Source organism: Dromiciops gliroides, chromosome 2, assembly GCF_019393635.1.
Source record: "Dromiciops gliroides isolate mDroGli1 chromosome 2, mDroGli1.pri, whole genome shotgun sequence".
In the NCBI taxonomy this organism is placed as follows: Eukaryota; Metazoa; Chordata; class Mammalia; order Microbiotheria; family Microbiotheriidae; genus Dromiciops; species Dromiciops gliroides.
The window spans coordinates 175,078,623-175,106,388 of record NC_057862.1 but is presented as its reverse complement, the minus strand read 5'-3'; the positions used below and the strand labels follow the sequence as shown (position 1 = coordinate 175,106,388).

The 27,766-nt window shown below is 44.3% G+C and overlaps 3 protein-coding genes across 7 annotated transcripts; 1 reads left to right on the top strand and 2 right to left on the bottom strand.

The window, feature by feature from the left end:
- Nucleotides 1-1,326: 1,326 nt before the first annotated feature.
- On the bottom strand, nt 1,327-9,667 carry DHRS1 (dehydrogenase/reductase 1). 2 transcript variants are annotated; one of them, XM_043988872.1, is made up of 9 exons: nt 9,120-9,260; nt 8,841-9,010; nt 5,759-5,902; nt 5,435-5,514; nt 4,051-4,183; nt 3,534-3,671; nt 2,523-2,592; nt 2,103-2,183; nt 1,327-1,874 (listed from the first exon to the last, which is right to left on the bottom strand). In XM_043988872.1, the coding sequence occupies exons 2-9, from the start codon at nt 8,988-8,990 to the stop codon at nt 1,738-1,740; spliced, it is 933 nt and encodes a 310-aa protein (XP_043844807.1). In that variant the 5' UTR covers nt 8,991-9,010; nt 9,120-9,260; the 3' UTR covers nt 1,327-1,737. The 2 variants fall into 2 exon arrangements, with proteins under 2 accessions (XP_043844807.1, XP_043844806.1); XM_043988871.1 differs by lacking the exon at nt 9,120-9,260 and adding an exon at nt 9,531-9,667 and having other exon boundaries at nt 1,328-1,874.
- NOP9 (NOP9 nucleolar protein) lies at nt 9,510-21,120 on the top strand. Of its 4 annotated transcripts, none has more exons than XM_043988870.1 (10): nt 9,510-9,627; nt 10,473-10,913; nt 11,325-11,435; nt 11,662-11,803; nt 11,910-12,102; nt 12,238-12,378; nt 19,748-19,870; nt 20,011-20,247; nt 20,480-20,585; nt 20,883-21,118. In XM_043988870.1, the coding sequence occupies exons 2-10, from the start codon at nt 10,550-10,552 to the stop codon at nt 21,038-21,040; spliced, it is 1,575 nt and encodes a 524-aa protein (XP_043844805.1). In that variant the 5' UTR covers nt 9,510-9,627; nt 10,473-10,549; the 3' UTR covers nt 21,041-21,118. The 4 variants fall into 4 exon arrangements, with proteins under 4 accessions (XP_043844805.1, XP_043844803.1, XP_043844802.1 ...); XM_043988868.1 differs by lacking the exon at nt 9,510-9,627 and adding an exon at nt 9,918-10,164 and having other exon boundaries at nt 10,473-10,783; nt 11,300-11,435; nt 20,883-21,119; XM_043988867.1 differs by lacking the exon at nt 9,510-9,627 and adding an exon at nt 9,918-10,164 and having other exon boundaries at nt 20,883-21,119.
- CIDEB (cell death inducing DFFA like effector b) lies at nt 21,107-27,076 on the bottom strand. The gene is made up of 5 exons (XM_043988873.1): nt 26,828-27,076; nt 26,337-26,481; nt 22,246-22,395; nt 21,727-21,917; nt 21,107-21,620 (listed from the first exon to the last, which is right to left on the bottom strand). The coding sequence occupies exons 1-5, from the start codon at nt 26,884-26,886 to the stop codon at nt 21,488-21,490; spliced, it is 678 nt and encodes a 225-aa protein (XP_043844808.1). The 5' UTR covers nt 26,887-27,076; the 3' UTR covers nt 21,107-21,487.
- Between the last annotated feature and the right edge of the window lie 690 nt (nt 27,077-27,766).

Sequence of the window (27,766 nt, the reverse complement as noted above, 5' to 3'; positions counted from 1 at the left end):
CAATCCTAAACTTGAGCCATGAGACTGCCTTGAGTCAAACCTGCCCTATAATACCCATGATCCTGCTTTTCTAAAACCCTTTGAAAGATTCAGGGAATACTAGTTCTTGCAATCCTTTGATTTTAGCTGTCAATCTCCTTAAGCACCCATTGGACTAATCCTAGGGGGTCAGTAGGGCTTCCCCCCTTATCCTAGTCAAGGGCTCTTTATAGGCAGCTAAAAGAGCAAGAGCCACAGGGCGCTAGATTCCTGAAACTGGTCTTTCAATCCTTCCCCCTCAAATGGGACCTGTGACTTCATCGGATACTGATGAGGAACTTCCAAAGTAATTTAGGCAACAATGTTGCCTCAGGGCACTCAGAGGTTAAGTGACTTGCACAGGTTGTAGAGTCAGTAGGTGTCAGTGAGGACAGGGATCCACTCAATCAATGAATCTTTCATTTAACCTCATTCAAAGAAACTACCTTTGTCAGGTCAGAACACCTCTACTAAATTGCTCAATCAATTAATCAACAATAAACTAGGTGGGAAAAGTCCTTGATTTGGAAGGAATGAAAAAGCCACTGGATGAAATGAAGTAAATGCACAGGAAGTGGATTGGGATTGGCTGAGGAGACTCAGTAGTCTAGCAGTATTTTTTTTTTTTTTTGCAGGGCAGTGAGGGTTAAGTGACTTGCCCAGGGTCACACAGCCAGTGTAATGTGTCTGAAGTCAAATTTGAACTCAGGTCCTCCTGAATCCAGGGCCAGTGCTTTATTCACTGTGCCACCTAGCTGCCTCTATCTAACAGTATTTTCACAGGGAATTAAGGACTGATGAGACAGCCTGAGAAAAAGTAGTTTGAATACTCTACAAAGAGCTTAGCAGAAAGAAAAGGACTGCAAGCAAAAGATTTTCAGGAGCTGCCACAGGCTGCTCTAAGCTTGGGCCCAATTTCCCTGGATTCTATATCTACTCATGGGAGAGTGTGCCCTAGTTTGGAGGGATATTTTGTATCTACTGGTTCTACCTTTCCACTTCAGTAAACACACTTTCCTAAATGCTAAGTCCAGCTGACTAATTGATAACAACTGATAATCACTGGGGGGAAGCACGCCAGTATTAGCTTACAAACTCTTAGAGAAGCCAGCACCAAAGTCTCTCTGGATACTCAACTTGCCAGTGCAGTGGAAGTTAGGAGTGAACCCCAGAGCATGTGCTATAGGTAGGACTCGAACCCATGTCCTTCCTAATTCCAAGGCTGCCTCTCTGTGCATCTATCATATCTCTTAAATTACATTATAAGCTTTTTGAGGGCACAGACCTTCAGGCTCCACAAACATTTGTTAAATTAATAATTGAATTGAGTTTTTTATTAGCCAAGAGGTATTTTCCATTAAAAGGTAAAACAAGGTACAGGAACAAGGAAAAGAAAGCAAAACAAAATCACAAGTGTTATAAGAGTTATAAAGCTAGTCAATGTTGTGGATAAGACTAGAATTTGTGTCATATCCCAAATGCTCTTCTCTGGCTGAGTGTGAGAGGAATACAGGTGATACAGTCAAGGACCCAGGGGAAGTCTTCACTTAAAGGCAGAGGTTGCTCAAGAGTCCAGGTATGTGAGAAATATTAACTTTTCTTATCCAAACATGTCAAATCACTCCTTGATCCATGGCTGATGATTGCGGCAGAATATTAAGCAGCTGTACTGTTTGGGAAGACGGGAAGTCTTCCCTTCATCTCAGGTGGCTGATAAGATCAGAATTTACTGGAATAGAGGACCATAATCCACTTGGGCATCCGGAGGAATCTGGGCATGTAAGAGGCCAGCCAGGCCACTTTGGGAACCCGAGAAAGCACTGATCGGAGGGATAGATAGTCAGAGACAGGACGGCCTGAAGCAACAGGAAAACTGGGTTAGCAGGATTCGATATTCACTCCCCACCCTTAAGCTACACCACACCTTTAAAGTGGGAGCAGGGGGAGATGAAGGAAGGAAGGGGGGGGGTAAGGAAGGAAGGAGGGGGGGGGCGGGGGGTGGGAAGGAAATGGATATGGAAAAAGGTAAGTTTGATAATGTAAGGACATTTCTCCTTTCTCTCCCTTGCCCCACAATTTCTTACCATCCACATCCTTAAAGCCATATCTTTGAGCCAGATCACAGGATGGCAGAACCCGACCACTCAGCTGCATGATATTGGGATCTGAGCATAGAAAGAATCGGTGCATAGAGAGTGAAGGGGGAAGTCTAATGACAAAGTATCTACCTTAGAAATTTCAGAAGAGTAGCTCCATGGCCCCTTCCTTTTAGAGGTGATACCCTCTTGTATATAGTATCTCAATTTAGGAATGTCGAGTACATTGTTGATCAAATTAGGTTTATCTACCCAATACAGTTCCCAAGGTCCCTAACAATATTATCGAGCTCCCTCCTGCCTCCAAAGGAAGAAGAACCCAGCTCTGAATCTTATTAGCTCTATGGATTCCCATGATGTTTTTGTAGCATCTCTCTGCCCGCGCCCCCCCCCCAACCCATCAATTACCTGTTGCCAGGGCCACCACACATTTGCCACTCAGCTCTGGGGTCTCCCCATCTAGAAAAAGTTCTTTCAGCTACAATGCATGATCAAAAGATATGAACTGTTAATCTAACAGCATCATCCAAGTCTACTCATTAGAATAATTTTTTCAGCCCCACTTCAAGTGGCCAAATCAAGGCCTGGTTAGGAATGGAGAAAAATGTATTCTCCCCTCAGAAAAGCTCTGAGAAGGGGCCCTTCCTTGCCCTACCTCAGACAGTGAAGCAGAGCCCCATTATGATGGTTCCCAAGAGCTACTACTACCTTTCTTCTAGATCAAAGCTTCTTCTTCTTCTTTTTTTTTTTAGTGAGGCAATTGGGGTTAAGTGACTTGCCCAGGGTCACACAGCTAGTAAGTGTCAAGTGTCTGAGGCAGGATTTGAACTCAGGTACTCCTGACTCCAGGGCCAGTGCTCTATCCACTGCGCCACCTAGCTGCCCCTAGATCAAAGCTTCTTAAACTGTGGGTCTCTACCTCATATAGGGTGCTAACTGAATGTGGGGGTTGAGAAAAATCTGGCAGTAAATGTTTGATTTGTATACCTATTTTATATTTCTTGGGTGAAAAGGGACTGCAAGTGGAAAAAGTTTAAGAAGTCCTGTTCTAGATTAAAGATTTAGAGCAGAAAGGACTTAGTAGTTTTATATTCCAATCCCCTTATTTTGTGTAAGAATAAACTAAGGCCCAGAAAAGTAAACTAGCTTAAGGCTAGAAGTAGTAGGTGGTAGAACTGGCTCCAAATCCAGATCTATTAAGAATCCACGTTAGACTGTAAATTCCGAGAGCAGAGACTATGCCTTATCTAAACTGCACAGCCTTACACAGTGCTGCTCTGCACACAAAAGGTTTAATAAATTCAGTTGAGCAGAAGTTGAATTAACCCTCCTTGAGGCTAAATCTAGTAGTGCCCCATAGATTCTGTGCCTGTGTATTAGGTGGATAGATGACCACCCCCATGCCCTTTCCTTGCTGACCTGATGGGCCAACGGGTCCTCTTCCTTGTTCATATGTTCTATCAATAGCTCTGTCTTCACCGCCCCTGGCCAAAGAGACACGTAGGCAATGCCGTGGCTTCGCAGCTCCAGTGCACAATCTGTGGCCAACCTATCACACTATGTTGGAAAAAGGATAGAAATGAAAGCCATGATCCTCTATCTTTAGTCCACTACCATCGTTCCAGCTTTACCTATGAGTGACTCTGCCTCCAACTGTTCCCCATAACACCCTCCCCCAACTCTCCTGTCCAGAAACTCCTAAATTATTTCCCTTTCCACAGCATAGTACCCCCTTCACTTCAGGAAAGTGTCTGGAATATGGTTTTTTGGTTTCCTGAAAATATCCAAAAAGGAAGGTCTGTATATGAAGGGACAGAGCTATTCTTTCCAATATGGTCTGCAAAAATATAAAGCTAATGAATCACAGTGGCTGGAGGACCTATTCCCTGAATTCTGCCAAGCTTTTGTCTCCACCTCCCAGCCACCAGGACCTCACCGCTGCTTTGCCCACACCGTAGGCTACGTTGAAGATATACTGCAGCCCACCAATTGAGGAGATGACCACGATGAGCCCTCGACCAGCAGGCACCATTAGCCGGGCTCCATACACCGAGCACAAATAGTGGCCTCTAAAGGGGAGAGGAAATGAAGCACAGATGGTAACAGCACCTAATTACATGCTTTGGGTCCTGCATAGAGCAGGTAGACAAGTGCCTCACTTCTGGGGAACCAAGTAATGAATTCTTATTACTTCTCACTGTGGTTAGTGGGGCCCTCTAGAGGCTACTTTATTGATCTCACCTTCAATCGCCTAAACAATTTAGACTTCAGTCTTCAAAGACCTCAGAAAAGGAAGCTCAATTGTTGTCCTTGGTCTCCTATCTTAGAAAACCTCATTTCTTACTTTCAGGATGTTCTTGCTTGTATGGAACCTATATCCCTTCTGTTACACTTCCAATACATTTTTTTGGTCCTAATTAGACACGGGAAACAGTATAGTAATAATAATAGTTAATATTTGCATAATGCCCTAAGGTTTTCTAAGTACTTTAGACATACCATATCTCATTCAAACTCAGTGAGGAAAGTGTTTTTGTCATTATTATAGCAATTATACATAAAAAGGTAATTGATGGCTCAGAAAGGTGACTTGTCCAAGGTCACACAGGTAGTAAGAATTAAAGTTGTGCCCTTTATTTAAGTCTTCCTGACTCCAAATCCCACAGTGCCATGTCTTTCAGTAAAGTGACAAATAGACGCAATTTGTGTATTTAATATCCAGAGTAAACTTGAAATGCTGTGGTTTCCACCTCAAATTTCTGATGTACATATACTTTCCTCAATCCAACCTATGTGCACTACTAATGCTGGACAAAGCATATGTGCATGATGGAGAAGGGGTGGAGAAGATGTAACCACAAGCTAATTCTCAAACGAGGAGAGATTTATATGTTTCTATAGCACTGTATTCTCTAAAACTTAAAAAACCCAAGCAACCCATAGCTAGCAAGTGGACTGGAGGTAGGCATTTTCTTTCTTTCTTTCCTTTTCTTTCTTTTTTTTGCTGGTAGGCATTTTCTTGACCTTATTATTTTGGGTGGGCTTTCTAGAAGAGTGTTAGTAAAAGTGGGTGAGGCTGAAGACTCTCTCAGATGGATGAAAGGTACACTGAAGAATGGGTGAGGTTATCTGGTGGGCCTCTCAGTGGTGAGAGCAATGGGAACTGAAAGGAGAAAACAGAGAAGAGGGAAATGATAGGACAATCAGAGAATGATGAGGAAATAAAAGGATGAGTAAAGTTCTGAATGACCAGACTGACTGAAAAGAAGGATAATTGGTCCCTTGACTATATAGGCTGGATCAGGAGAGGCAGTACTCACCGGAGCCCTACATTATTGATATCATCCCATATAGAAGCTGGGCATTCCCAGAATGGCTTCTTCATATTGGAAATGATGGTCTAAAAAGAATGAGGAATAAGATGGGAGATGGGGAGGGGAAGTTTGTGTAGGAGGGGATGTGACTTGAAAGTCAGAATAATCTCAAGTATATAAGGGATAGGAACTGAGGCACACAGGGTCTAAAGATCAATTAAAAGAGTCAGCCCGGGAGTTAGAATGTTATTTAAAAAAAAAAAAAGTGGAGCCACTGGTAGAGCAGGGAATCAAAAGTTGGGGGTGGGTAGAAGAGAGGGAGGATGATACCTGGACCCCAGCATAGGCGTTGTTGACTAGTATATCCAATCTCCCATCTTGTTCTCTATCCACCTTTTCAAATAGGCTCCGTACTTCATCTTCCTGGCTTGAGTCACAAACCACGGGCACACATCGACCCCCTCTGGATTGTGCCTGTGGTGGGATGAACACAAAGAGTCCCATGAGCATATAGTAGCACCCTCTTTGCCCCAGAATTGTATTTAGGTACAAATCTTACCAGGTCCCTACTCAACTGGTCCTAGTTCTGAGGCTGGCACATCTGGGTGAATAGAGTAAGGCTACCCCCTGGTGTCCACACAAGAAATTACAGGTATGGAGAAAGGATTCCTGAGAATTTCAGGGTTCTCAAGGTGCAGCTAATTAATTATGGATTATAGTTCCAGTTGCAATTATAGGTGCAATCCCATGGACACAAGGAATCTGACTTTCCATTAGTATACTTTGATTCCTCATGGCAAAGCAAAGCAAAAAATTTTTGAGAACCACTGCTCTAGGATCAACTATAAACTCGTTTGGCATTTAAAGTTCTTTACAACCTGGTCCCATACTATCTTTCCAGCTTTATTACATATTACTGCCCTCCATGCAGTCAAACTGACCCTGCTATTACCAACATTGATAGATCACTTTGCCTTTTGGGTCTAACAATTATGGGCAGTTTTTATTATGATTTCTTGAGTTGCAGTTGTCTAGCTTTTTGTTTTTAAATCATAGTTTTCAGGGAACCCCCACCCCAATGATTCTGAAAGTCTATTTCCCTGATCTATTTTTCAGATCAGTTGTTTTTACATCAAATATATTCCATTTTCTTCTATTTTTCTGTGATTTCTGTTTAATCTAATTTTCAGGGAGCTCATTACTTGGATAAGATTGACCACTCTCTCTTCCAAGCTATTTGTTCTCTTTCCAACTTTTTCCTCAAGAGCTTTTAATTTGTAAATCTCTTGATTTCTTCTAGGCATTTATATGCAGTCCTTGTGGGAAATGCATTTTGTTTAAAAAAGTTTCTCTCTCCTTTTTGAGGATCTCTAATAAGTTTTGATACTGGTTTTCTTTGATTTACTCATCTCTCCAGCTTTAGTTCCTGAATTGGGGCTTTTTGCCAAGGCCAGGCTCTATAACCAGCTGTGCTTTTCAGTGGTATGGTTGGCCCTGGGTCATATATGGTCCTGTGTTGATCTCCATCTCCTGGGTTAGGGATCCATCAATCTTGAAGGTTCAGGGCACTTGATCTTTTAGATTCTCAGGATAGAAAGAATGGAGACCTCAAACCCAAGGTGGAAGTTCTGGTCTGAGGACTGCCCCAGTATACTGGTCATTGCTCAATGCACTGCTGTTTCCTGAGGTAGCCTTCTGCTCTTGTCTTTGGACAGAGCCTTGCAAATCTGGATGTGGTCCATCTATGGTCCCACTGGGCAGCTACTCTATGCCTGTAGGAGGATGATTTATGCTTTTGGGCTTCGGACTGACTTCTTATGCAGTGGAAGACATCACTCACTGTAACTTCACACTGAATTTCATGATCATTATTCAGTCTAGTACAAACTTCAGGATTTTGATGGAATAAGTATGTGGGAGCTAGGGGGTCTGCTTTCCATGCCAGCCCCCATCTTGGCTCAAAGTGGTCTTCTCTTCTCCCTTTATACTATCTCATTTGGGGAGCCCACCAGCTCTCATGGGTTTATTATCTCTTTGCAGATGATTCTCAGATCTATTTATTTAGCCAGATCTATTTATTTAGGTCTCTCCTGACCACCAATCTCACATAACAAACTGCCTAATGGACATCTCAAATTCTTTCTCAGGCATCAGAAACCCTCTATGTCCAAAACAGAAGTCATGATCTATCTCCCAAATGCTCCTCTCTTCCACACTTCTCTATTACTGTTGAGGGTACCACTATCCTCCTACTTACCCAGTGACGTTATCTTTAATGCCTCACTCACACTGACATTGCATCTAACCTGTTGCTAAGTCTTGTCATTTACCTTCACAACATTTTTCACATTACATTCCCTTCTCTACAACTATCAACTGGTCCTCATCACTTCATGCCTGCATGGTCTCTACCTCCTGGTTTCCTTTAAGACTCAGCTCAAATCCCACCTTCTGCAAGAAGCCTTTCCTGGTACTCCTCACTGTAAATGCCTTCCCTTCCCTTTGAATGTTGTCTTCTCCAACAGCAGTTGAGGATAGGGACTGTTTTTGCCTTTCTCTAGCTACAGCACTTAAGCACAATTCCCAGCACAGAATTAAGTGCTCGAGAAATGACTACTGATTCCAATCTATCCTCAATTCAGCTACGAAAGTAATTTTCCTAAAAAGAATGCCTAGCAATGCCAGCCCCTCCTGTCTACTCAGTAAACTCCAATAGCTCCCAGTTATCTCTAGGATCAAATACAATGTATAGTAATATTATCCCAACAGGACCACAGTGGATTGTGTCTTCCCAAGTCAGGCTGGAAGCTTTAAAGGAAACTAGAGCACTTCAGCAATGGAAAAGAAGGACTTTCAGTAACCAAGAGCTGTGCTATCTCTTTGCCACATGTACTCTTAAAGTTTGAGCACACTTTTTCCTGGAATCTATATGTACTTGTGTCACTGAAGTTGGCGGGAAAGGGGATTTTTTTTTTAATCAACTGCTGTTACTGAATCACTTTAGTAAATGACCCTTTCTAAAAGCTACTTAAGGATGCTTGACTAGTGATTCTCCGTTGAGGGAGGGAAGAAGTAGGGAAACACATCAATGGCATTAGAGAATCACCACCCCATATACACTCCTTAGAAGTAGGTACTCCTGGAACCTTGAGGGGAAGCTATACTCTTGCTATGGGATCCAAGGCTCATCTGTGAGAGCGATAGTTGGGCTAAGGCGCCTAAGGGCTTATATGGCCTATGTGTGTGCCTGCTGTTGCTCCCTTAGAATGCACACCACTGGAGGGCAGGCACTGTTTGGCTTTTGACTTGGATTCCGCAATACCTAGTACACAGAGTTCAGTATTTGCTTGGTTGACTGACGTTTTGAATAGTGAGCTGGGGCTTCTGATGCAAAGGGTCGTACAGAGCTCACCTCCAGAGCAGCGGCCTGCAGGGTGTTCTGTTTTCGGCCAGTGATGTAGACAGTGGCTCCTGCCTCGCAGAGTTGCAAGGCAATGCCCCGGCCAATGCCCCTGGAGGCTCCTGTCACCACACAGACTCGGCCCTGCAGGGGGCCTAACATGGCAACGGGGGAGGGTTAACCTGCGGAAGTAAAACAATCGAATGCACCGGCAGCTACGAACAAGTCTGGGAAATAAAGCTGGGGAGGCTGGGAAGGCCACGGGCTCGAGGCGGCAGGGGCAGCGCGCACCTCCTCCCCCGCCCAGGAGGCCCGCGCGCAGGGGCCACCAGGCTCGCTGTCTTCGGCCAGGCTACGCGAGCCCCTCATCCAAGCCTGGGGCGCGCTCCAGCGAGAGTCAGCCAGCCTGAGGCCCCAAGGAGGGGAGAGCACCCCGCCGCCGCCGTGGGCCTTGGAGCCGGATGCAGGTCACTTGCGTGCGCAGCCGCAGGCTGCGCTCCCGGGGTGCGGGGGAAAGGGGGGTTGTTCTCGAGCCCCGGCAGAGGAGCGCGCCCCGGAACCTTTAGCAGAGTTGCAGACCACGGAGGACCCGGGCCCGAGAAGTGCGTGGGCGAGGCTCCGCAGTGGAAGCTGCCTGTCCGTCAGCTGAGCACGCGCCCTGAGCTCCAGGGGCGTGGGGGAGGCAAAAGGGCAGGGGGGTACCTCAAGTCCAGGCAGACGAACGCGCCCCGGAACCTTTAGCTGCGCTCCCAAACACCGAGGACCCTGGACCTAGCAGGGAGGAGGCGGCTTATCCGAGGTAGTCACCCGCCCCTTCCCTGCGCGCGCAGCCACCGCCTCCATTCCCGGGGAACTTTCGAGCCCAGGCTGACTAGCGCGCCTCGGTACGCTTAGCCTTATTCCAAAACACCTTGGACCCTGGCCCGAGGAGGGCGTGTACCGGGGGCGAGGCCCAGCCGGGGAAGACGCCCCCTTCCTCCTAGGAGGCGGTGGTCGCGGGGCAATGACGGAAGCACCGCCGCGCCGAACCGCCGTGGGGAAACGCGTTGGGGAGCGAGCTCCGAGCTGGGACCGCGACGCTCGAGGGACCGTGGCCGGGGTTCCAGGGCCAACTCTACGCGTGCGCCCATGGGGGTGCGCCCACACTTCCCCCAGAAGCCGGGGCGTCGGCTGCCCGGCGGGGGTGGCCGAGGTCGGGCGCGGCCGGAGCGGGGCCCTGACACCCAACCTCGGCCGGCTCCGGACCCATACCCTCGTCCGGCCCCCGAGTCACTGACCTACTTTCGCCGGGCCCTGGAGGCGCTGAAAGAGGCGCCCGAGACCGGGGAGGAGCGCGGTACGGGGAGGCCTGGGCCGTAGAGGGGTTACAGGGGGCACATCTGGGGGCAGGCGGGGTCGACGGGACTGCAGGGGGCGGGGGCGGGGTAGCCCGTGATTCCCCTGCGATGGGGTTAATTTAGGGAAGGCAGAAGGTGTACGGGGGCCCCAGAAGGGAAGGGGTGTTGGGAAAGGGGGCTGGTCCGAGCAGGGGCCCCGCGAGTGAAGGAAGGAACCCTGGAGAGGAGGGCTTGGTGTGTCTGCAGTCCTCCTTTCCTCCCTTCCACCAAGGGAACGAAAAAACGACTGTTTCCCTCCTTTCTCTAGAGCTTTTGATACATAATGTGCTGAAGGAGTTAGAGACGCAGGCCCTGGCCTTGGCCACAGACCGGGCAGGCAGTGGGATGCTGCAGGAGCTCCTGGCTTCCAGCCCCCCGGGCCCACTGAGCCGCTTGCTGGCCGCTCTCTTACCTCACTTGCGCGCGGTGGCTTGTCACCGAAGTGGCGCCCACGTGTTGCAGAGTGTCCTGCTGCAGCTGCCCCGATTTCCAGGGGCTCTTGCTAAGCAGGAAGAAGGAGATGTAAAGGATGGAGACCCTGAGACCCTGGAGGAGCTGGTGCTGAAGCTGGCATCAGAGGTGCGTGATGCCTTAGGCCTCTACAGTGGAGACACTCATGGCAGCTTCGTGGTCAGGACTCTGCTACAGGTGTTAGGGGGGACAATCTTGGAGTCTGAGATAGCCAGACCCCGGGGTCCCCAGTCACTTGGTGAGTTCTTCAGGGGATGGTGGTGGTGTTGGGGTCATGATGAGACCTCTCATGGTTATTTACACTTCGGGGGAAAAGGGGTTTCTCACCTTAGTTGGGGTTTTTTTTGTTTGTTTGGTGAGGCAATGAGGGTTATGTGATTTGCCCAGGATCACACAGCTAGTAAGTGTCAAGTGTCTGAGGCCGGATTTAAACTCAGGTTCTCCTGAATCCAGGGCAGGTGCTTTATCTACTGTACCTCTCAACCTAATTTGAAGGTACCTAGAATAGAGGGGGTAGAAAAACCAAGACTCCCAAATCTGTATTATCCTCTTTAAGCGAAACCCATGTTTGTTCATCTGTGAAGATTCTCAGTCTTTTTAAAAGCGGTTTGTTATTTTAGGAAGGTATGTGTTCTCACCTTTACTTCAGATGGGCAGCGGGTCCCAGTTCGAGAATTTAAGCCAACCAGTTTTGAGGTTCCTGATACCTTCTTGAGCTGCTTACAAGAACTGAGTTCCTGTTTTCTGAAGGATATTTCTGGTGAGAGGGCTTAAATGGGAAAAGAGGACATGTGGGGGTGTGGGGGGGGCATTAACATGAAGGGAGGCATTGCCCCAGTCCCTTGATGGGACTTATGCAGGTAGCAGCCATGACTCTCCCCGAATCCCTTGTTTTCATTTCTTCTTCTCTTTCCTTTTGAGGAACGAGGGTGGGCAAGTCATTTGTATCAGAGAGAAATTCTGTATGTTCCTTTTGTGTCCCATAGTGTTCATCACTGGCAAGGTCTCCAGTTTCTGCCTCCAAGTAGCATTGCAGGTACTGCATCGGAAACTTCCCAAGGCTTGTTCCTGTCTTTGTGATTCTGTGATCAAATACCTGAGTACTCGAAACTCTGCAGCTGATGGCAGGTTAGATGAAAGCTTCCAGTCTTCACAAGTTGGTGGTCAGGTTGTATTGTGCTTCATGGGATGGAATAGAATTAATTTGGATTTATTGCCATTTCTCTGTCCCTAGCCCTTTGATGCTATTCCTACGGGACCAGACAAGCTCCAGACTACTAGAGCAAGTATTTCTGGTGTCAGAACCTTCACGGCTACAGAGCCTCTTTGAGGATCACTTCCAGGGGCAGCTGCAGGCTCTAGCTGCACATCCAATTGCCAACTTCCCCTTGCAGCGTCTACTTGATTCCATTACTACCCCCGAGTTGGTAAGTGTGGTGGGATAGAGAGCAAGGTAGGGAGAGCCTGGGGAGTTGGGTTATGGAGGTGAATTTGGGTAAGAAAGTTGAATTGTGCTTTGAGGAGTGGTTAGTGATTCATTCCATGTCACCTTTCACCTTCAGCTGTCCCAAGTGTTTGAGGAGTTGAGTCCTGCTCTGGAAGCTGTGCTGGCACAAGGCCACCCAGGTGTAGTCATTGCCTTGGTGGGTGCCTGCCGTAGAGTTGGGACCCACCAGGCCCAGATTTTGCAGTTGCTGCTGGAGGTGGGTGAAGTATATCCTAGACCTCTGCCATTCCCCTATCTCAGATCCCCTTTCTCGAATCTTATTTCACATTCTTTCCCTTCTGGCCCCAAGGGCCCTCATGGCCCAGCAGCTCACAAATGGAAAGAAAAATGAGACTTCGAGAAGGCACAGATCAAGCCAGAGTTCCAAACAGAAAGCAAGATTTCAGACTCAGAAGGAATCTCAGAGACTAACAAGCCCAATACCTACCCAACTATGATAGTGCCAAGTAGTCATCCAGCCTTTGCTGAATACTCTAGTGAGGGGAGATTTGCTACTTCCAAGGCAATCCAGGGCATTTTTTGTTTTTTGTTTTTTGTAGGGCAATGGGGGTTAAGTGACTTGCCCAGGGTCACACAGCTAGTAAGTGTCAAATGTCTGAGGCCAGATTTGAACTCAGGTCCTCCTTAATCCAGGGCTGGTGCTTTATCCACTGTGCCACCTAGCTGCCCCCAGGGCATTTTTTAATGTTTCTAATTCTTGGAAAGTTTTTCCTTACATTAAGCAAAAGTCTTTTTTTCTGCAACTTCTTCCCCTTTCCCCAGTTTTTACCTGTGGGGCCAAGTCAGGTCTTTCTACATGACATTTCTTCAGATACTTGAAAATAATGTGACTCTCCCCAAAGTCTTCTCTTCTGCTAAATAGTCCTAGTTCCTTCAGTGAATCTTCAGCTAGTGTGTTCTTTGTTTTTTTACTGTATTATTCACCCTTTAGATAATGGAGAGGTTTTTAACCTAGAGTATGTAAACTTGTTTTAAAAAACATTCTAACTTTAAATATAATTAATTTCTTTTACAATTCTGTGTATTTTGTTTTATGCATTTAAAATATTCTGAGAAGGGGTCCACAGGCTTCATCAGACTGTTAGAGGTCCACGACACAAAAAAGGTTAAGAACCTTTACTGTAAAAAAACCCAACAAAGCAACAACTCTTTACTGTAGATGCTTTCCAGCTTGTCAGTGTCCTTCCTAAATTGTAGCACATAACTACAGTACTCTAATTGTAGTCTTACTAGGGTAGAGACTGGTGGATCTATCATCTCTGGTTCTGAACACTATTTCTCTTAATTGCAAGCAATACTGTTTTCTTCCATGCCACATTCCAATCTTTTTTTTTTTACATGTATTGTTGTTTAATATACTGCCCTTATACTGTGTTTTTGGGTGGGGGGGGTAGGGCAGTGGGGATTAAGTGACTTGCCCTGGGTTACACAGCTAGTAAGTGTCAAGTGTCTGAGGTCAGATTTGAACTCAGGTCCTCCTGAATCCAAGGCTAGTGCTTTATTCACTGTGCCACCTAGCTGCCCCACCTTATACTGTATTTTTTAAACTGATTTTTTGGACCAAAGTGTAGAATTTCATATTTATCCCAGGTAAAATTAATCTGATTAGATTGGATTCATTTTTCTAGCCTTTAAGGATCTTTCCTGACTTGATAGTGCAAGGTGTTCATTAGCCCTCCCAGTTTTATGTCATCAGCAGATTTGACAAGCCTGCAATTTATGCTTTTATCCAAATCATAGATATGTTGGTTGATACCAGGCCAAAGGGTAGTCTACAGCAGATTTCTCCACAAGTATAAATGTGCTTTAAATGCTTTGTCAAATTGTATATAACAGCAGTTCTCAAAAATTTTGGTCTTAGGACCCCTTGAGACTGAAAAATTATTGAAATTTCTCCCCGCCCCACAAAGAGCTTTTGCCTATGTGGGTTATATTTTTTTGCATTAGAAATTAAAACATCTCATTATTATTATGAAAATAGTTTTGACCTTGAAGATCCCTTAAGAGGCTCTCAGAGGACCCCCCCCCCCCCAGGCATCCCTGGACCACACTTTGAGAAACACTGGTCCATAGCCTTCCCCTGATCCATGATTCTACTTATCCTAATTAAAAATGAAATGAGGGGCAGCTAGGTGGCACAGTGGAAAAAGCACCAGCCCTGGATTCAAGAGGACCTGAGTTCAAATCTGGCCTCAGACACTTGACACTTACTAGCTGTGTGACCCTGGGCAAGTCACTTAACCCTCATTGCCCTGCAAAAAAAAAAAGAAAAAGAAAAAAGAAATGAGATTAGAACTGTCATCATCTGTTCTTTATCTTAGCCATTCTGGCACTTAGTGATTACCACTTCTCTTCCTAACTGCTCATAAACCACCCATTTAATAATACATTTTAGAATCTTGCCATTGCCTGGACTATAATTTCTAGGCTTCATCTTCTAACCATTTTCCTTCCTTTGGTAAATCATGAAATTGATCCTTCCCTGGGTATTTGTCATACATTCCTATTCTCCCTAGTACCATATCTGCTGTTCTTGTCATTAGTCTCAGATATGGTGGGCTCATTCTAGTCTGGTCATTTGAATTTCTTGACAGCAGCTGGCTCTTTGCTTATAGTCTCTTCCTTTATTTTTCACTCTCTATTCCTCATGAATCATCATTGTTCTATCCTCTTCAGTTCAAAGAGCTTTCTTTTTTGGAAGAGAAAACAGAAATAAAGTAAAAGTTGGGTAGTTCTCTCCTTTCTTTCCCATCCCTTATCTCACCATTCATCCTGGGCATTGGTCTCCTTCCTTATTTTATCTTCCTCCTACCCTCCAACGTAGCTAAAAAGAAGCCTGTTTTTTTGTTCTCAGCATTCTCCTGCAGCAGCCTTGATTTATTATGGACTCTAGCATTCTTGATACTCTTCTTTACTTGCTCTTGTTCCACTGTTTATCCACGAGGCAGAGTGCCTGACACATAAGTCCTTAATAAAGACCTAATGATTGATTCTTTTTAAAAAATCTGAGTTGGTTGGTGGTTGTCCTTCTGATGTCACAATATTTTTAGACAGCTTCCTTTTTTTTTCAGAATAATTTCTTATCCTGGCTAATGTGGAAATGTTTTGTGTGACTGCTCATGTATTGCTTATATTGAGTTGCTTGAGGTTTTTTTGGGGGGAGGGGTGGGGAGGGAGGGAGGAAGAGAATTTGGAACACAGTTTTTTTTTTAAATTGATGTCAGAATAATTTCTTTTTTTCTTTAGATTTGAATAGCTTCCCCACCCCCTCTCACTTTTTCTACAGAAAATATTGACCCCTGCCTATTCTTTCTCTGAATCCTTTAAAATATGATTCAAGGGTGTGTCAGACCACCTGACCTTTTCTTTCATATTTTATAATGAATTCTAAGATTGAGTGATCCCTAGCTTACTTCTCATCATATCTACTTCCAGTTAAAGTTTCTCTTTTTTAGAACCTTGTCCAGAATAGCAGTTTCTTAGTGAAATCATTTAGACAAATCAAGATTTAATGAGGTGCTTTGATTTTTTTTTTTATTCCTTTTCCCAGTGAGAACTTCGACATAGATCTAGCTATTTGAATTCTCCATCATTACTGGATCATGCCTTTTCCCAGTTTGTGATGTTTTCTCACACTTCTAGCCTAATACCTCCTCTCCAGGTGGTCTACTGTATATTTCTATGACAATATTGCTTCTGTTTCTCCACTCTTGATCCTCACCCAAGTTCTTTCACCACCATACTTCTCCCTACAAATTTTAAAATTGCTTTATATGAACATATCTTCTTAACATAAAATACTATACTGCTTCCCCTTTTTATCAATTCTGTTCATTTTTAATAAAGATCATTCTTCCATACCTATATTTCAGTCATGGCATATTCCAATCCTGCCAAGTCTGCTTAGATTTGCTTTTCTATATTAATATCTTTAGTTCACCCTGTTTATTACTCATCCTCTGTGCATTAGTATAAAGATAACTGAAGCCATGGAGTTTTAAAAATACGTTTTTATTAATGTCTTTTGTTTTTTACATCGCCATAGTTATCATTCCCCTTCTCAGAGAACCATTTAATATAATAAATAGTATTTTTAAAGACAAAAAAGAGGGAAAAACAGAACTGATCTATACATTGAAAAAGTCTGAAAATATGTGTAGTATTAACACTTTTGGACCTCCCACCTTTGCAAAAGAGTGGGTTGGGAGTATCTTATATCTCTTTTGAGCATGCTTGTTTTTTATAGTTTTTGCAATATTCATTTTTAATTTTTAATGTGTATGGTTCTTTCCATTTACCTTGCTGTAGTCATCATTGTGTGTAACTTTTTCTTGGCTCTTCATACTTCTCTCTGCATCACTTCATGTTAAATTGATTACATTCATTTTTTTCTTACAGCACAGTAATATTTCATTATACTCTGTACCACAATTTGTTTAGCCATTCCCCAATTAATAGATATCTGATTTGTTTCTAATTCTTTGCTTTCACAAAAAGTACTGCCAAAAACATTTTGTTGTACATAGCTAATTTCTTATGAATCAAATCTTATTAGCGACCTTCTTGGGATGTAGCTTAATAATGGAAATATGTGGTCAAAGGGAATGGATATGTTAGTTACTGTATTTGCATAATTCCACATTGTTTTTCAGAATGGTTGTGCTGCTTCAGAGCTCCATCAACAATGCGCCAGTATGCCTATTTTCCCACAACTTCTCTAACATTTATTAGTGCTCTCTTTTGTCATCTTTACGAATTTGCACAGTGTGAGATAAAACCACTATTGTTTTGATTTGCATTTCTCTTGTTATTGGTGATTTGGAGTATTTTATATGATTGTTAATAGTTTGCTGTTCTTTTTCTGATAATTGTTTGTTCATATCCTTTGACCACTTACATATTTGGGAATGGAAGTTTTGATTTTGATATTCTTTTCACAATGATTTGGGGGGGTGCGGGGCAATGAGGGTTAAGTGACTTGCCCAAGGTCACACAGCTAGTAAGTGTCAAGTGTCTCAGGCTGGATTTGAACTCAGGTCCTCCTGAATCCAGGGCTGGTGCTTTATCCACTGCACCACCTAGCTGTCCCCTTGGTATTCTTTTGATATTTTCTTGTAAATTCTCTTTTGATGTTATTAAATGCTCTGACTATGATACTTGGTTTGGCAAATATGTGGGTAGTTTAAAGCCCTTTTGTTCAGATTTGAAAGACTCTTAAGTAAATATTTTATGGGCCCTTATACATTCCATTCCCAGCCAAAGCCCATCATTCTTATATTTTATTTTCATCTAAATAGCATTTTTTTTACAATTACATATAAATAGTTTTTAACATTCATTTTTGTAAGATTTTGAATTCCAAACTTTTCTCCCTTTCTCCCTTCCCTCCTCCCTCCCTAAGACAGCAAACAATCTGATACAGGTTATACAGTTCAGTCATGTTAAACGTATTTCTACATTAGTTATATTGTGAAAGAAGAATCAGAGCAAAAGGGAAAAACCACTAGAAAGAAAAAAAAAACAAAAACAAAAAAATGAAAATAGTATGCTTTGATCTGCATTCAGACTTCATAGTTCTTTTCCTGGGTATGATAATATTTTCCATCATGAATCTTTTAGAACTGTCTTTGATTGCCGCATTGCTGAGAAGAGTTAAGTCGCATCATAGTTGATCATTGCACAGTGTTGCTGTTGTTATGTACAGTGTTCTCCTGGTTTCTGCTCATTTCGTTCAGCATTAGTTCATGTGAGTCTTTCCAGATTTTTCCGAAATCTCTCTGCTCATCATTTCTTTCCATTACATTCATATCCCACAACTTGGTCAGCTATCCCCCTCATTGATGGGCAGTCCCCTCCATTTCAAAATCTTTGCTACCACAAAAAGAGCTGCTATAAATATTTTTGTACATGTGGGTCTTTTTCCCTTTTTTATGATCTCTTTGGGATACAGACCTAGTATTGGTATTACTGGATCAAATGGTATGCACAGTTTTATAGCCTCCATTCTTATATTTTAAACCATGGTGTAGAAATCTAAATCCCATTCTTTTAGTCAGCTGTTCACTTCCTAGATTTTACCTACTTACAGTCCCCAGTAGTGATGAAAACTCCTTGCTCCCCCAGCATCTTCAGTGTCTTGCCCAGAATTTCATAATTGCTTTCTAGTTTGCCTTTGGTAGGATCATTTATCCTCATGTGAAGAAGCACTCTGAGTAGGAAAGGTCATCAGTTTGACAAATTCTGGGAAGGTCTCAGTTGTTCAGGGTACTTGCCCTGGAGAAATAACAGACTTCTTCACTGTTAAAAATGTCAGGCCAGTGAGTAGCTGACTTTCTTTTCCCTGCTTCTTCCCCTGCCCCAAGGCCATGAGGATTAAATGACTTGCCCAAAGATCACACAGATAGTAAGTGTGAAGTGTCTGAGGCTGGATTTGAACTCAGGTCCTCCTGAATCCAGGGCGGGTGCTTTATTCTCTGCACCACCTAGCTGCCCCTCCACATCATTTTTTAATGGAACACAAGAAGCTCTTTCTGGGAGTTCCCAGCTTTCTCTTTTGCCACAGGAATAGTATTATGTTTATTTGGCTCCAAACGTTCAGTGGTCATTCTTCCCTTCTCTGTGTCAAGTACTCTGAACCTCCAGCCCTGCCCCCCCCCATGGGTTAAGATTCTACTCTGCTTCCCTCTTTATTTCTTGAAGCTTTTCTTCCTCTTTTTTTTTTTAAGGGAAGACTTTAATTCCTTGATAACTTGAAGGTCAAGAATTGGTTCCTTTAGCCTCCTATCTCCTTTAAAACAAAGGAACTTGTTCCTTGGTAGCAGTAGGAATGCTTTTGCACAGGCTGTTGTTCATATGTGAAAGGCATTGCTTCCTCACCTCTCTCTCTTAGAACTTATAAAGGAATAGGACTGGACCTGTGATTATGTTGATGTAGGGAAACTTCTGATGAGGAACCCAGCACCAGTACCATTAGGTACCTTCTTAGTCTAGGAGTCTTGCCTTGGGCAATGAATGTTAAATTGTTCATAGAGTTGATATATATCAGAGGGGAGACTTGAACCTCCTCCCCCCCCCCCCCTTAGCTTGAAGGCCAGTTTTCTGTCCATTAGGGTTGTTGGTTGGTTTTTGACATTTTTTGTTGGCAGCTTTTAGCTGAGGCTGATTTGATTGGCAATTAGCATATTTCTGTCAGGTTTTAATGCAAACAGAAGTAATTCTGAGATATCCTCAAGGAATTTTACTACTAGTAAGGCTGTATCTAAATCTTAATTACCTCCCCCCCCCCCATTTCTTTTCTTCTCTTTCTAGTTCTTCTGATGATCAGATACATCCTTGTGCTTCTCTGGCTGCTTTGCTTTCTAATCCTCCTTAGCAGGGATTCTTAACCCTTTTTTTTTTTTGTCATGGACCCCTTGGGCATCATGGTGAAGCCTGTAGAGCCCTTCTCATAATACTATTTTAAATGCATAAAAAAGCTCATGAATCTCAGGTTGAGACCCCACTTTAGAGTGTATGGAGAAAGAGTTTTCAGACCCATGGTATATCCCTCCTCTTCATACCTACAGGCATTCCACTGTGCAGAACCCCCATCCCGGCAGGTGGCATGTGTACCCCTCTTTGGCTCCCTGACAGCCTATGAGGTGTACTATGGACTGGAGGAAGAGGAGGATGCACCTTCTGAGCATAAGGTGAGGTGGGAATTCTGAATGGCAAAGAAGCAGACCCCCTGATCTCTGGATTTCCTGAATCAGGAATAAATGGAAGTGGGGATAGACCTTCACTTGCCTTTTCTGACCGCAGATTTAATGTTTTTTTTTTTTTTCACTAGGTAGAGGTGGCTGCAGCCCGGCCCTTGGGGGAAGTGACTGTCACTGGGTCACTGTTGCTTCAGCACCTGCTGCACTTCTCAACCCTGGGCCCTGTGCTTCGAAGTCTAACTTCTATGGAAGGACCACAGCTTCTGGCCCTAGCCCAAAGCCCTGCTGGTTCCCATGTCCTGGATGCTGTGCTGACTAGCTCTACTGTGACTAGAAAACAGCGTCGCAGAGTCCTACGACCTCTCAAGGTCAGGCTTCCTGCATCCTTCCTTCATTACTCTGCTGGCCCAAATGTCCAGTTTTCTAAATAAGATGTTCTTCCAGTTACCAGGATGTTTTGGCTGAAACCTCTGACTGCTTTTTGTACCAGAGGACAAACCATTTTGTGGACCACTGTTTCTCTCCCTTTCCCTCTTTCCCTCTTTCCCTTTCTTACCTGAGCTGTCCTGAGACCTCTTTCTCCTGTTTTTCCCTCCCCAGGGACACTATGTGGCTCTGGCCTGCAGCCGTCATGGCAGTCGAGTACTGGATGCCATCTGGAATGGATCAACTTTGGGGACCCGAAAGGAGATTGCTGCTGAGTTGGGTAAGTACCTGAGTTTCTCCTGAACCTTCCTTTTTCTCATTCAGGGCATCTTGACACCTGTGGAAATGGGGTTAAACTGGGTAACAAGAATGGTCTGAATTTAAAGTCTGCAAACCTGCTGTTTGCAGTCTGTTTTTTCCCCACCTTTTGGGCTTCAGGGGCAATGAAATGTCAGCTTCCTTCTAGGACCTGCTTCAGGGTGAAAAGGAGAGAAAGGAAACCTTACCCTAGGCAAGGTCTTTAATTCAAACATGGGAACCCAGCTGCCTGGTGATCTTTTGTTCTTTACCTTCACAGGGGAACAGAACCAGGAGCTGATGAGAGATCCCTTTGGCCATCATGTGGCCCGAAATGTAGCCCTGGGCACTTTCCTGAAGCGACGAGGAGACTGGGAACAGCAGCAAGGGGCAGTGGCCAAGCGAAGAAAAGTACTGAGCACCATACTTGGAGACTGAGGCCTTTGGAGCAGCGGTGGGAGGGGAAACTGACCCTTAAATTGATTCAGAAAATCTAATAGTAAATATTTTTCTATTTTTATTGGAAATGAGATTTGTGTCAGGTTTGTTGTTTTGTTTTCTTTCCCCCTGGAGGGGGTAGGTAGCATTAAAGGGAAAGGAGGAATGGGGTCCTTTGGTAACTCATCATCAGGTCCTGGGCTGCTCAGGGATAGGGAGAAGAGCTACTAGAGGATTTAGGATATAGCCCCTTGGTCAGTGGTGGCTGCTGTAGCTGGGGATGGTGGGTGTGGGAGGCCTCTGTAGGAACCAGGGCAGGAGAGAGAATATCAGGTATATATGTTAGTAGAGAACATGTCCAGCTTAGCAGTAGGTGCAGGTAAGGAGACCACATCCTCTCTGTTCCACTCTAAATCCATCTCCTAGACTGAGGGTGGGGCAGAGTCCTTAGTGGGTATGGAGCTGGCGTTGACGATGCCACTGCTCAGCACCTTCCACTACATGGCGAATGGTGGATGCAACACCCAGTAGCATGTTTCCCAGGCCTTGCAGAAGTGTAGATGTCCATCGCAGGATTTCTCTAAATAGATAATTAAGGGAGGGAAGTCAGAGGGGTGGGGGACAGGAGTGGTCATGCCACTGCCCAGTATTAGGGTTGAGGAGGGGTTAGAGTGTCATTCACTAACCTGAGTACCTTCTTGGGACCGAGTCCTTGAAAATCGCAGCTCATGGAATAGAGCCCATAGAACGTGGCCTTGACGTTGAGGCTGCCAAAGAGGTCCCGGGGGTTCTGCTTGTACACGTCAAATGTGATGCTGGCAATGTCCTTGCTGTGCTTTGGCTTTTCCCGGCCCAGACCGTAGGAGAGCACCCCGCTCTAGAGGAGTACCACTGTGATCAATAGAGCCTCCTGACAAACCACCCAGACCCCAACAAACAGCCCCAAGCTAGATCTACAATCCATATGGGGGCCCTTTCCAATCCTCGAATTCCCCACAACTCTTTCTGTCACCTTCCCCCCATACACACATTGTCTAACTTCCCTGTCCACTTCTCCATCATTAGACCATTCCCCTGGGATCCCTTTTAGGTTGAAGTAGCTGGTAGGTGCTCCCATCAGGGACAGGAAGGCCGGGCAGGACGGTGGGAATGTTGGAGTGACACTGTGTGTCAGGTGAGACAAGGTCTTGGTGTGCAGCACTCACTCTGACAGGCCTCCACTTCTGACCCGCCTCCAGGACCATCAAGCTTGTATCGTCCTCCAGCATCTGGAAGAATTCTTCATTCTCCACGCTTGTCCCATCCTCCTCTAGCACCAGTGTCAGCACACCACTCAGTAGCAAGGTCTCAAGGGCCTACCCAGTAAGAGGTAGGGAAGAAGGTACCGTCAGGCAGCCCTCTCTCTTCAGCATCCTTTGTAATCTATTGGCCAATCTCCTCTTTCCCTTGTCCTGAATCCCATCTGGCCTCAAATACTGCTGTTGCTTTTCCTCTACCTCTTCAGTCCTTTTTCTGTGCTATTCTTTTCCTCAGCTTCTGTTTCCAACCTTCATTCCCAGCCACCCTGAGGTCACACCCTTTCCCCTACCTGGAGCTCTCCCCCCTTCCATGTGCTCTTTTGTGGCTCTTTCTACCTCTCCCCTGCAATGGCCTCCTAAGAAGTACTCTAGGATAGAGCACCGGCCCTGGAGTCAGGAGTACCTGAGTTCAAATCTGGCCTCAGACACTTAATACTTACTAGCTGTGTGACCCTGGGAAAGTCACTTAACCCCAATTGCCTCACTTTAAAAAAAAAAAAAGTACTCTAGAATCAGTAGCATTTGTTTCCTCTTACCAGGAAGAGCACATGCTTTCCTGGCTTTTCCTGCTTTCACTAGTCACCACCTTTGACGTATATTTTCCTACCCCCCCCCACACACACACACACAGGTTATGGTCTAACAGTACCAAGAGATGGTTAATCCCTTTAGAGCAGAGGAGTCAACTATGGAATCTGTTGGCTACAATACTCCCAAGTGCTGCCCAAACCAGATGAACATGTCATTGGGAAATAGTAGAGTAATAATACAATAGAACATAGATAATGTTAGTATGAAGTTTTCTAAGTCTAAGGCAGACAGCAGGGATCCTTATTACTTACAAATGATTTAGTGACCCCTGTTTTATTTGAGTCTGACACCACTGCTCTGGAGGTTACCTTGCTGGCTATCTGCCACTGAACGTGATAGGAGGAGCTAGGTAGCACAAAGAGCCTGAAGTCATGAATACCAGAGTTCAAATCCCAGCCTCAGACACTTACTAGCTGTATGACCTTGGTCAAGTCTTTTAACCCTGTTTGCCTCAGTTTCCCATTGTAAAATAAGTGGAGAAGGAAATGACAAACCACTCCAATATCTTTGCCAAGAAAACTCCAAATAGGGTCACAAAAAGTTGGACATAACAGAAGAACATGATAGTCCCCAATTCAGTTTGGAGAGGCAACATAGTACAGTGGAGGAGCTCTTGTTTGAGAGCCAAAGGATCTGGGTTCAAGTTTAGACTGTCCCTTAAAATCCATGTGACTTTAGGCAAGTAACAACCTTTCTGATTTCTGTTTCTTCATCGTTAAAATAAGGAGATTGGTATAGACCAGGGCTGCTTAAACTTTCCACTCACAATCCCTTTTTCCCTGAGAAATTTTTATGCAACCCCAGGTATATAGGTATATAAAATAGGTATACATAACCTTTTACTGTTGCCAAAATTTTCACAGTCCCCACATTCAGTTATGAGACCCCATTTAGGTTTGACCAACAGTTTAAGAAGCTAGACTCTAGATGATCTCTGATACCTAATTCATGGCAACAGTGTCTCTTGCTTTAGGTTTCTCTTTGCAACCTGGCTTCCAACCTTGTTAATCAACTGAGACCTCTCTCTCCAAAGTCACCAAAGTTCTCTTAATTGTCAAATCCTGATGGCCTATTCTGAGGTTTCATTTTTCTTGACCTCTTTCCTATTTGATACTGTTAAGCACCCTTTCTTCCTGAATGCTTTTGCTGGGTTTTAGCGACTTCTCACTTCTGGCTCACTTTTGCTGGCGCATCATTAATATATCCCAAGATTTTGTCTTGGTTCCACTCTCTTTTCTGTCTCTCTCCTTTCTCTCTTCTCATTTCTTTCTTCTCCTTTTCTTTCCTCTCTCCCTTCTTCTCTCTCTCCCCTTTCTACTACTCTGTCTCTCTCTGTCTCTCTCCCCCTCCCTCCCTCTCTTTCTCTGACCTCATCAGCTCCCATGGGTTTAATTACCTTATCTGTTTGACTGATTCACAGGTCATCCAATACCCAGTTTCTCCTGACCTTTACTCCCACATCACCAGTTGCCATTTCAAACTGGATGTCCCATAGACATTTCAAACTCAATGTAGAACTCATTACCTTTCCTCCACTCCATCCCCACAGACTTACCTCTTTTGCCAATTTTTTTCTGTTTCTGTTAAGTGCACCACCACTCTTATAACTTTGTTGTTATCCTTGACCCTTTCCCCCTCACCTTACATTTTCGAGCAGCTGCCAAATCTCTCTATTTCCACCTCAACACTTGTTTCCATCTCCTCATTCCTTACACCTTAGTTTAGACTTGCATCATCTCTCTGCTAGACTACTATCAGACTCCTAACTGATGTCCTTACTCACTCCCTCCTCACTCCAATCTAGCTTCCACACAGTTGACCAAAGTGTTTTTCTTTAAGTACAGATCAGACTATGTTACTCTCCTACTCAGTAAACATCAGTGGTTCTCTACTGCCTCAGGGATAAAATATAAACTCCTTCATTTGATTATAAATCCCACATCAATAGTCTGAGGTTGAACTATCTTAGCTTGAGAAAATCCCTCATGAGAACTGAAACTAGGTAGCCACTTAGGATATAACAAAAAGGGAGAGGAAATGAGATAAACACTTCTTTTAAAACCCTTTACAAAAAACAAAAACAAAAAACAACAACACAAAACCCTTTACAAGAGGGTTCCAGCCTATCTTTTCCCGCTTCACTATACATTATTACCCTTCCTACTCTTTTTTTTTAAGTATTTTATTATTTTCCAATTACATGTAAAGATAGTTTTCAACATTTGTTTTCATAGGATTTTTGGTTCCAAATTTTTCTCCCACCCTCTCTACCTTCCTACTCTTAAGCCTTTTTTTTTTGTGTGTGTGAGGCAATTGGGGTTAACTGACTTGCCCAGGATCACACAGCTAGTAAGTGTCACATGTTTGAGGTCAGATTTGAACTCAGGTCCCCCTGAATCCAGGGTTGGTGCTCTATGCACTGCACCACCTAGCTGCCCCCTTCCTACTCTTAATAGTCCAGCCAAAGTGGATTTCTCTTGGTCATCCCTCACACAGTACAGTCAATCTCACGTTGCCATACCTTTGTTGGTCATCCTCCATGCCTGCAACGCAACCTCTTTTCACCTTCACTCAAGATTCAGCTTGAGCAGCAGCTTCTACATGAAACTCTTCCTGATCCCACCAACTACTTGTGCTTTCCCTAACCTGTATCTAACTATGTGATATTTATTGTGTATTTATTCAGTATTTTAATATAGGTATATGTTGTCTCTTCCCTCTCTGAACCCCTCCCCCACAATAGAACGTCAGCAGTGCCTGGCAAACAGTTGCTTAATAAGTGTTTGTTGGTTATTTGATTGATTCTTAAACTTAAGAAAAGTTGACAACCTACCCTGTGTTTCATACCCCTCACTTTCATATTTTGTCTTTTTTAAATCTTTTATGTTATTAATATATTTCTCTTTTCAGTTTTATTGATATTTTGTACTCCTTCTTGTAACCAAGTAAAACAGTTAAGTGAAACTAATAATATACTGAAAGTTGAGAGTTCATGCAACATTTCACATCCATAGCATCCCTTCCCACCTTTCTATTAAAAAAAAAATAACAGAAATTCATCTCCCTTCTACTCCTGATTCCATTGGGGAAAAAAACAACAACAAATTTCCTGTAACAAATATACATTATCAGGCAAAATAAACCAAATGGCTGAACATAATATATATGTGTGTGTGTGTGTATATATATGTATACATACATACATGTACATATATACACACACATATACATGTATGTGTGTGTGTGAATATTTCTCATTCAGCACCCCAAATCCATTATCTCTCTATAATGGAGAGTATGGTTGTGTATGAGTCCTTTTTACTGTACTAATTTTATGTTCTCACCATTCTTTGACCAAAGGACCCAAATCTATGGATGAGAACGAAGGTGGCTAAGGCCCTACTCACCTTGTCTAGTAGTTCTTGGCGGGTAGAAGCCGTCAAACCTTTTCTAGTGGCCCGTTTATGATCACAGACACGAAAAGGACGTTGCGGTGGGGGGGCTGCAGCCCAGACCCGGCGACCAAACTCAGAACCCACACTGGATACTGACCTTGGCGTCAAGGGAAAATGTCAGAAGTGGTCAGCACAGAAAAGAGGTTGGAGGTGAGGGGGAAGTGGGAGAGATGGTTTTGAGGTAGGTTTATAAAACAAAAGATGAAAATATCATAGTGGGTGGATGGACAACTTGAGAGGTTGTGAGTGGGGCATATAACCACTATAGAAATATAAGGTGGGAAGAGATGATGCTGGGTGGGAGGGATACTCATGGGTAGCATGCCTGGGATGGGCCTGAAGGTGTACCGGAGGTTTAGCCCATAGTCCAGCTAATACCCCATATTTTCTTCAGCTGATGTTGGGGGAAGGAAGAAGAGAAGAGATAATAGGAAAGGACCGACCTGAGTAAGGAAGTAGGGTTCAAGGATGAGATATAGTCCTTGGCTTTGGTGTATTCCATGACCAGGTGAGGTGGTGGTAGAACCACTCTCTCCTATAGTTTTCTCTAAGGAGGAGTCTTCTCTTGACGATCTGGTTCAGAACTTGGGTCTGGTCTGACTCTCAGCAGAGTTGTTGATTTCTGTGACCAGGCCTGGGGTTTAAGCACCAGAAGAGGTTGTGGGGAATGAGTCAGGGTCGGACTCTGGCCCCCATGCCTGGACAGGAAGTAGGTCAAAGTCTAAGAGGGCTGGGACTTGGGGGAAGAGAAAAGGGGTGGGGCCTGGGGGGAGTTGGTGGAGGAACCAGGTCTGGTGGGACCCTGATGTCCTTGAGCTAAAATGGGAGGGGGAGCCACTGAGAGTAAGAGGGAATTGTGTAAAGGGAATGTGGTGATTTCATGGTGTTTATATATGTTTCTTTAGAGGCCCAGTGATCCTGCTGGGCCCCCAACCTACTCTTCCCCACTAATGGCCTTCTGTTTGTTGTGGGGTTTGCTTCCATCTGCTGGAAAAGTTAAAAACTACACTTTTTAAAGGAAAAGTGGGATGGAGAAATCAGGCCTGCAATTTGAGAAGTCTACAGACTAGGGCAATAGAAGCAATTTGTTAAGCCATTTTTTCAGTTGTATCTGACCTCATTTGAGGTTTTCTTGGCAAAGATAGTGGAGTGGTTTGCCATTTCCTTCTCCAGCTCATTTTGCAGATGAGGAAACTGAGGCAAACAGGGTTAAGTGACTTTCCCAGGGTCACACGGATAGTAAATGTCTGAGGCCAGATATGAACTCAAGAAGATGTCTCCCTGACTCTAGGCCTAGCATTCTATCCAATTCATCACCTAGCTGCCCCTAACATGAGATAGGTATCTAATGAGAATAGAAAAATTTGCCATTGATTGCATGT

Coding starts and splice junctions, on each gene's coding strand:
- DHRS1 (XM_043988871.1), bottom strand. CDS start 8,990: ATGTTAGGCCCCCTGCAGGGCCGAGTCTGTGTGGTGACAGGAGCCTCC. Junction 5,903..8,840: donor TGCAGGCCGCTGCTCTGGAG/GTGAGCTCTGTA, acceptor ATCCCACCACAG/GCACAATCCAGAGGGGGTCG. Junction 1,875..2,102: donor TGGCTTTAAGGATGTGGATG/GTAAGAAATTGT, acceptor CTGTTGCTTCAG/GCCGTCCTGTCTCTGACTAT.
- CIDEB (XM_043988873.1), bottom strand. CDS start 26,886: ATGGAATACACCAAAGCCAAGGACTATATCTCATCCTTGAACCCTACT. Junction 22,396..26,336: donor GCCAAGAACTACTAGACAAG/GTGAGTAGGGCC, acceptor CTTACTGGGTAG/GCCCTTGAGACCTTGCTACT. Junction 21,918..22,245: donor AGAAGTGGAGGCCTGTCAGA/GTGAGTGCTGCA, acceptor GTACTCCTCTAG/AGCGGGGTGCTCTCCTACGG.
- NOP9 (XM_043988867.1), top strand. CDS start 9,957: ATGGGGGTGCGCCCACACTTCCCCCAGAAGCCGGGGCGTCGGCTGCCC. Junction 12,103..12,237: donor CCATTACTACCCCCGAGTTG/GTAAGTGTGGTG, acceptor TTTCACCTTCAG/CTGTCCCAAGTGTTTGAGGA. Junction 12,379..19,747: donor TTTTGCAGTTGCTGCTGGAG/GTGGGTGAAGTA, acceptor TCATACCTACAG/GCATTCCACTGTGCAGAACC.